The sequence below is a fragment of the Stomoxys calcitrans genome, chromosome 4 (genome assembly GCF_963082655.1).
Source record: "Stomoxys calcitrans chromosome 4, idStoCalc2.1, whole genome shotgun sequence".
Classification (NCBI taxonomy): domain Eukaryota; kingdom Metazoa; phylum Arthropoda; class Insecta; order Diptera; family Muscidae; genus Stomoxys; species Stomoxys calcitrans.
The window spans coordinates 91,560,928-91,569,643 of NC_081555.1; the positions used below are offsets into that span (position 1 = coordinate 91,560,928).

The following is an 8,716-nucleotide window of genomic DNA, read 5'->3' on the forward strand; positions in this document are numbered from 1 at the left end:
CTTCACCGCCAAATCGTCTGCCCTTTCATTTCCACTTCCTCCGTTATAGCCCGGCACCCAAACGATCCGGTTTTTCCCATGCTCAGAGAAGGCGTTAATCTCTTTCTTACACTGTAAGATTGTTCGCGACCTTTCCGTCCTGGTTGTTATTGCCCTTATGGCAATTTTACTGTCGGTAAAGATGTTCACACTCGACGTCCTCGCGTTAGCACCACATCATTTCACGCATTCCGTGATCGCCCGGATCTCCGCCTGCAGGACCGTATTATGGTCAGGCAGTCTAAAACAGAGGTCAGTCCTTGGGGTTTCAATGTAAACCCCCAGGCCCACTCTGTCCTCTAGCTTTGATCCATCCGTGTAACATGATCTTCCAGATGGCAATACTAGGGTTCCGTCAATGAAAGACTGTGCCGATGGCAGCAGTGCGTCGCACTCGACTTCAAGGTTCATCTCAGGTATCCGATAGGAAACCTGGAAGAAGGTGGAGAGGTTTCGCCTCGATTATACCGCGATGGTATGAGCTGCTCCCATCCTCAATCAATTCTCCCATCGCCTTAAGTCTCATAGCCGTAGTGGCTGTCTCACACTTAATCTGTGTGTCAATAGGTTGGATATCTAGAATAGTCTCCAGTGCCCTAGTGGGCGTGATCCTCATCACTCCGCCTATGCCAAGACAACATGTTCTCTGAACCTGTTGTATGGTCCTTATGTTGCACTTTTTCTCCATAGCAGTCCACCAAACTACTGAGGCGTAAGTTAGTATTGGTCTAATCACGCTCCTGTAGAGCCAGTGGACTATCCTAGGATTCAGGCCCCATTTCGAGCCTACGGCCCGTCTACATAGTGCCCAACATTTGTGAGCCTTCTCAGTACGCTCCTGAATGTGACACTTCCAATTCAGTTTTCTGTCCAAGATTACACCTAAGTGTTTGGCCTTGTTAGATATATAAATCGTCTTATTGAGGAAACGTGGTGCGTTAATTTCGCCCACCTTCGTCTTCCTCGTGAACAGGCATATTTCAGTCTTGTCTGGGTTAAAATTGAGACCTTTGGGTCTAGCCCAGTCATATGCCATATGCAAGACCCTTTCGCCCCATCTGCATAGCTCGTTCGGATCCTTACCTCTTAGAAGTATTATAACATCATAGCGTAGCAGACGGGTTCAAATCCCTCCTCAGTCAGCATCCGTAACAGATCATTTATGGTGGTCACCTATAGGTGTGGCGATAAAATGCCTCCCTGTGGCGTGCCCTATGCCACTTTCTCCCTTATATTTATGCTATTGGACACACAATTTATCCACCTGTTCCTAAGCATATAGTTTATCCAGTATCTAAGGACCGGGTCCACCCGGTACTGGTCTAAGGATTGGATCAGTTTGTCGCTCCGCACATAGTTAAAAGCCCCCTCGATGTCAATGCATACCGCCAGTGTGTACGTTTTGGCATCGAACGATTCTTCTATTTTATGCCCAACCCCGTGCAGGGCAGTCTCCACAGACCTTCCCTTGACAAAGGCATGCTGTTTGTATTTGAGCAGTTCGCTCGATGTCATACTCTTTATCATGGTGTCCACGATACGTTCCATGGTTTTGAGTAGAAAGGACGTAAGGCTTATGGGTCTGTATGCCTTTGATGTCGCATAACTTGCCTTGCCGGGCTTAGGTATAAACACCAGCCTTGCCTCCTGCCAGGCTTTCGGAGTATATAAAAGTCCTAGGCACGCTGTGAAAATTTTGGCCAGATAAGGCGCCAGATAGTCGATCTCCTTTTTTAGTAACGCCGGAAATATCCCATCAGGTCCGGGTGACTTAAATGGTTTGACGCTCCTCAATGATTCCTTCACCATAAATTTCGTTATTATAAACCTTCGATCAACGTCATTATTCCAAGATTCCAGTGTCTCCATGAGTCCTGTGGAAATGGGTTTTCATCAAAAGCCTTAACATGTCCTCCGTTGTCTCTGCTCTCACTCCCATATTGTCTAATAAATTCGTCATTCTGTTTGTAACACCTCGAAATATGCGTCTAAAACCCCATAAAGTATTTATATTCTTGATCGACGTGTGATTTTGAGTCGATCTAGCCATGTCCGTCTGTCTGTCGAAAGCACGCTAACTTTCGAAGGAGTAAAGCTAGCCGCTTGAAATTTTGCACAAATACTTTTTATTAGTGTAGGTCGGTTGGTATTGTAAATGGGCCAAATCGGTCCATGTTTTGATATAGCTGCCATATAAATCGATCTTGGGTCTTGACTTCTTGAGCCTCTGGAGTGCGCAATTCTTATCCGATTGGAATGAAATTTTGCACGACGTGTTTTGTAATGATATCCAACAACTCTGCCAAGTATGGTTCAAATCGGTCCATGACCTGATATAGCTGTCATATAAACCTATCTTGGGTCTTGACTTCTTGAGCCTGTAGAGTGCGCAATTCTTATCCAATTTTATTGAAATTTTGCACGTAGTGTTTTGGTACGCTAAGTATGGTTTAAATCGGTCCATAACATGATATAGCTGCCATATAAAGCGATCTTGGGTCTAGACTTCTTAAGCCTCTAGAGAGCGTAATTCTCGTCCGATTTAACTGAAATTGTGCACATAGTGTTTTGGTATCACTTCCAACAACTATGCTATGATTCAAATCGGTTCAAAATCTGGTATAGCTGTCATATAAACCGATCTTGGATCTTGACTTCTTGAGCCCATAGAGCGCGCAAATCTCATCCGATTTGGCTGAAATTTTGCATGAGGTGTTTTGTTATGACTTCCAATATCTGTGCTAAGTATGGCGTAAATCGGCATATAACCTGATATAGCTGCCATATAAACCGATCTGTGTCTTGATTTCTTGAACCTCTAGAGGTCGCAATTCTTATCCGATTTGGCTGAAATTTTCTACAACGGCTTCTCTCATGACCCTCAACATACGTGTCTTATATGGTCTGAATCGATCCATAGCTTGATACAGCTCCCATATAAACCTATCTCCCGAGGTTGCTTCTTGAGCCCCTACAAGGTGCAATTCTTATCCGAATGAACTGAAATATTACACAATGACTTCTACAATGTTCAGCATACATTTATGGTCCGAATCGGACGATATAGCTCCCATAGCATAACAGTTTTTATTCAATATTCTATGATCGTCTAAAAAGAGATACCGCGCATAGAACTCGACAAATACGATCAACAGTGGAGGGTATATAAGATTCGCCCCGGTCGAACTAAGCACGCTTTTACTTGTTTTAACATATTGTTACATTAATTTTTATACCCCCCTGATGGGGGTATATCCATCTTGTCATTCCGTTTGCAACACATCGAAATATTCATTTCCGACCCTATAAAGTATATATATATTCTTGATCAGCGTCTAAATCTACGACAATCTAGCCATGTCCGTCCGTCTGTGTGTAGAAATCACGCTTCAGTCTTTAAAAAATAGAGATATTGAGCTGAAATTTTGCACAGATTCTTGTTTTGTCCATTAGCAGGTTGAGTTCGAAGATATAGCCCCCTTATAGACCGATCCGATGGTTTAGGGTCTTAGGCCTTTAAAGCCACATTTATTATACGATTTTGCTGAAATTTGGGACAGTGAGTTGTGTTAGGCCCTCTGACATATTTTTTCAATTGGGCTCAGATCGGTCCAGATTTGGAAATAACTGCCGTATAGACCGATCTCTCGATTGAAGGTCTTAGGCCCATAGAAGGCACATTTATTGTCCGATATGGCCGACATTTGCGACAGTGAGTTATGTTAGGCCCTTTGACATCCTTTTGCAATTTCGCTCAGATCGGTCCCGATTTGGATATAGCTGCCATATAGACCGATCTCTCGATTTAAGGTCTTGGACCCATAAAAGGCACATTTATTGTTCGATATCGCCGACATTTGCGACAGTGAGTTGTGCTAGGCCCTATGACATCCTTTTTCAATTTGGCTCAGATCGGTCCAGATTTGGATATAGCTGTCATATAGACCGATCTCTCGATTTAAGGTTTTGGGCCTATAAAATTCGCATTTATGGTCCGATGTTGCCGAAATTTTGGGTTAATTTGGCTCAGATCGGTCCAGATTTGGATATAGACCGATCTCTCGATTTATGGTTTTGGAGCCATAAAAGGCGCCCTTGTTGTTCGATTTCACTGAAATTTGACACCGTGGCGTATGTGGTTCAGATCGGTCTATATTTGGATAGAGTTACCAAAGAGGACGTATATTTTGTTTTTTTCTTTTGCCAATCATGGATTTTTCTGGGAATCTATTAAAAATTTTATTTTTTTTTTATTATATATATTTTTCAAAAAGTTATAAAATAAAACTCAAGAGAAATTCCTTTTTTTTAAAGAAATGCAAAATAATTTATTTGTTAACAAAGTGAGCGCCAACCAATTTTGTTCTTATTGTTTAGCTTTTTTGTTAGTTGTTACTTGATGGTTTCATACTGAAGCTTGAGGGCTACTTAAATCTAATGGACAACTTGTATCTGAATCGGTTTCTTAGATCACTCTTCCTGGTATCTCATTGTTTGTGGGTCATCTTGCAGTTGTTATCATAGTCGATGCGGGCAGTTTCGTTTTGTTTATTCAAAACGTTTGGCATTTTCCCAGGACTTTTTGTGGGAAACTTGGTTGAACATCTTGGGGGAGCTCCTCTTGCCATAGGGACGTTGGGCATTGACTTCCAAGATGAAGTCACCTTCCAAATCGGTAGCAAGATCGATGCCCATGTAAGCACGCTTGCCATAGCCATTGTTGATCATGTAGTTCTCGAGGGAGCTGGCTTCGACGGCGGGGAAGTTGCGTTCATTACCGGGACGAACAGATTCGGCAAACAATTCGGTGGCGAGCATGGAGGCTTCAACAACATTGTTGGTACCGGGAACACCAGCGCTGGGGCCATTGGGGAAGATGTCAACATTGCCAACACGGGTGGTGGTGCCCATGCCCAAGGCAGAGGTGTGGATGGCATCGACGAATTTGGCGTCACCACGGCTAAGGCCGCTCAAAGTTTCGGCATCATCGGCATACACTTTGGAGGGGTCCAAGGCAGTGATGCGGTACAATTTGTGGCCAGTCTTGCGTTTGTATTCTTGGCCAGCGGCACCAGCAACATGGGCGGCAACATTTTGGCCGATAACATGGACATTATCGTGGGGGGTATTCATTTTGACAATTTCGCGACCGATCATGGCACCGGTTTCCTCGATGTCCAAAGTGGCTTGGTGTTTCAAGTCGTGCAATTTTTCGCCCAAGGCGATGACCTAAAAGAAAGCCAACAAAACGGCATTAGTTGCATGTCCAAGAATCAATTTTCACCATCTAGGGAAGAGGGGAAGAGGGCAGTGGGTTAGGTGTTACTTACCACAAGATTGCCGGAGCTTTGTTTGCCAGATTCCCACTCATCTTCATTATCATTTTCTTCATAATCGAAGTGACGTTTGTTGCTGTTACGGGCAAATTTGGCATAGGTGTTCTTTTGTCTTTGACCACTGTAACGTTCAACATAGGCGTTAACCAATTCATTGTTGGGCTCCTCCACGGTCTTGGTGGTTTCGGGCAAGCCGGTGATGAAGATGGTGACCTCGCCATTACCAAAGTTAGATTGTTGGTTAGCGGTGGCAGCCAATTTGTCCAAAGTGGTGGGAACCTTTTGGCCATTCGACTTGACAATGTATGCGGGCACACTGCTGGGGTTGGGCACATAGTCTGCGGTCAATTCATTGTTGATTTGGGCAACATGGTCTGCAAAGAAACGGGAGAACTCCTCATTAACTGGGAACTAGTTTCCTACCCGTGTTTACTTACAGATTGTCTGCAAAGCCTGGGCACCCTCTTCCAAGGGCATATTTTCCAAACGCTCCACGGTGACCTCGGAAAGGGAGGGGGTCTTCTCCAATTGCGACATGGACAACCATTGGGCTGGCTTCAATTTGTTGCTGGAGGACGAGTATTGGTGGTGATGATTGGGTGCTGCACAAACAGCGGCAGCCAAAAAGGCCACAATACAAATAGCTTTCAAAGGATTCATAACTGTTTACAACTTTCTGCAGCCTTCTTCAAAGCTTTTTGTTTTCAATTCTCGGTAAATTTGCAACTTACTAAAACCTTTACAATGATCCAAGTGATCTGTGTATTCTCCAAGCCTCAACCAAGTTTTTATACTTTCGAATGTTGGTATTATTGTTACCAGCAATTTTAGTTACCGCCAACGCTTAATGTTTGCGTTGACATTTTTTTGCATAAAATTTGTCTATGCGTAAAAAAAGGTTTTTTTCGTATACTTTTTTTTGCCAGTGCCATGCTCATCAATTTTCTCAGCTTGAAAAAGAACTTCGCAATCAATATTGCAACGATCGATGTTCTATATAGAAAAAAAAGTTCATTGTTCTGTCCAAAGTCATTAACCTTTTGAATTAGTTCTGGACTTTGGAGATTGGTTTCAGAAATGTTTGAGTATGATTTTTTGCAATTGGAAAAAGAGTTCATGTTCTAGAATTCAATATGAAATAGTTTAAGGTCTATTTTTAGGTCATGGACTTATTGTGTGCTCTCCAATTCAGCCTGGCTGAATAAGAGTTTCTTTAGAAAATCTTCAATTCAGCCTGGCTGAATAAGAGTTTCTTTAGATAATCTTCAATTCAGCCTGGCTGAATAAGAGTTTCTTTAGAAAATCTTCAATTCAGCCTGGCTGAATAAGAGTTTCTTTAGAAAATCTTCAATTCAGCCTGGCTAAATAAGAGTTTCTTTAGAAAATCTTCAATTCAGCCTGGCTAAATAAGAGTTTCTTTAGAAAATCTTCAATTCAGCCTGGCTGAATAAGAGTTTCTTTAGAAAATCTTCAATTCAGTCTGGCTGAATAAGAGTTTCTTTAGAAAATCTTCAATTCAGCCTGGCTGAATAAGAGTTTCTTTAGAAAATCTTCAATTCAGCCTGGCTGAATAAGAGTTTCTTTAGAAAATCTTCAATTCAGCCTGGCTGAATAAGAGTTTCTTTAGAAAATCTTCAATTCAGCCTGGCTGAATAAGAGTTTCTTTAGAAAATCTTCAATTCAGCCTGGCTGAATAAGAGTTTCTTTAGAAAATCTTCAATGCAGCCTGGCTGAATAAGAGTTTCTTTAGAAAATCTTCAATTCAGCCTGGCTGAATAAGAGTTTCTTTAGAAAATCTTCAATTCAGCCTGGCTGAATAAGAGTTTCTTTAGAAAATCTTCAATTCAGCCTGGCTGAATAAGAGTTTCTTTAGAAAATCTTCAATTCAGCCTGGCTGAATAAGAGTTTCTTTAGAAAATCTTCAATTCAGCCTGGCTGAATAAGAGTTTCTTTAGAAAATCTTCAATTCAGCCTGGCTGAATAAGAGTTTCTTTAGAAAATCTTCAATTCAGCCTGGCTGAATAAGAGTTTCTTTAGAAAATCTTCAATTCAGCCTGGCTGAATAAGAGTTTCTTTAGAAAATCTTCAATTCAGCCTGGCTGAATAAGAGTTTCTTTAGAAAATCTTCAATTCAGCCTGGCTGAATAAGAGTTTCTTTAGAAAATCTTCAATTCAGCCTGGCTGAATAAGAGTTTCTTTAGAAAATCTTCAATTCAGCCTGGCTGAATAAGAGTTTCTTTAGAAAATCTTCAATTCAGCCTGGCTGAATAAGAGTTTCTTTAGAAAATCTTCAATTCAGCCTGGCTGAATAAGAGTTTCTTTAGAAAATCTTCAATTCAGCCTGGCTGAATAAGAGTTTCTTTAGAAAATCTTCAATTCAGCCTGGCTGAATAAGAGTTTCTTTAGAAAATCTTCAATTCAGCCTGGCTGAATAAGAGTTTCTTTAGAAAATCTTCAATTCAGCCTGGCTGAATAAGAGTTTCTTTAGAAAATCTTCAATTCAGCCTGGCTGAATAAGAGTTTCTTTAGATAATCTTCAATTCAGCCTGGCTGAATCAGAGTTTCTTTAGAAAATCTTCAATTCAGCCTGGCTGAATAAGAGTTTCTTTAGAAAATCTTCAATTCAGCCTGGCTGAATAAGAGTTTCTTTAGAAAATCTTCAATTCAGCCTGGCTGAATAAGATTTTCTTTAGAAAAAAAACATCGATTTTGTTTCATATATATACGATATAAGCATAAGTGCAACTCAATTTTCTCTTCAACACACTTACTATGTATAAAATAACTTGAGTTGAAACAAAGCAACGCTTAGTAGAAATCTATAAAAGTAAAAGACAATCATGATCTATGTATCAAAATATGTTTTTGCGAATTTTATTGATGATTGGAATTTTTGGGGAATGAAATTTGGGCTTAGGAAATAACACCCCGAATCCACAATTAAAATATGCCCCAAACATGTATGTGGACAACAATAGAAAATTGTTGGGTCCGATTTTCGTTTTATTTTGGGCCCTTTTGTGTGTAGCAATTGGGACCAATTTGGGATTTCCCTCAAGTAAACTTGAACCTTTCCAATTAAATTGGGCTAAATAATATTGGAGCAGATTGCAATATTTTTGGGGACTAATTTCATAAATTTGGGGCTTAAATGCATTTATTTTGCGTCAAGTTCATCAAATTTAAGTGAGAGGTGTCAAAAAATAAATGAAACCTGACAAATAAATAATTTTTGTAAAAAAAAATGTCAACATGTTTTATAATATGCAATTTGTCTGAAATTTCGTACAACGATACGTGCCAAATATGGGGTATCTAGATTTTCCTGTTGCCCATATAAA

The 8,716-nt window shown here is 40.7% G+C and overlaps 1 protein-coding gene across 1 annotated transcript; it reads right to left on the bottom strand.

The window, feature by feature from the left end:
* Positions 1-4,337: 4,337 nt before the first annotated feature.
* Positions 4,338-6,065, bottom strand: LOC106084981 (vitellogenin-1-like). The gene is made up of 3 exons (XM_013248970.2): positions 5,813-6,065; positions 5,370-5,749; positions 4,338-5,268 (listed from the first exon to the last, which is right to left on the bottom strand). The coding sequence occupies exons 1-3, from the start codon at positions 6,033-6,035 to the stop codon at positions 4,588-4,590; spliced, it is 1,284 nt and encodes a 427-aa protein (XP_013104424.1). The 5' UTR covers positions 6,036-6,065; the 3' UTR covers positions 4,338-4,587.
* Positions 6,066-8,716: the final 2,651 nt, after the last annotated feature.

What these genes read in the sequence shown, in the direction of transcription:
- LOC106084981 (XM_013248970.2), bottom strand. Translation starts at nt 6,035, where the DNA reads ATGAATCCTTTGAAAGCTATTTGTATTGTGGCCTTTTTGGCTGCCGCT. An exon ending in CCAGGCTTTGCAGACAATCT is followed by an intron (nt 5,750 to 5,812) that starts GTAAGTAAACAC and finishes GTTTCTTTGCAG; the next exon opens with ACCATGTTGCCCAAATCAAC. An exon ending in AAAGCTCCGGCAATCTTGTG is followed by an intron (nt 5,269 to 5,369) that starts GTAAGTAACACC and finishes GCTTTCTTTTAG; the next exon opens with GTCATCGCCTTGGGCGAAAA.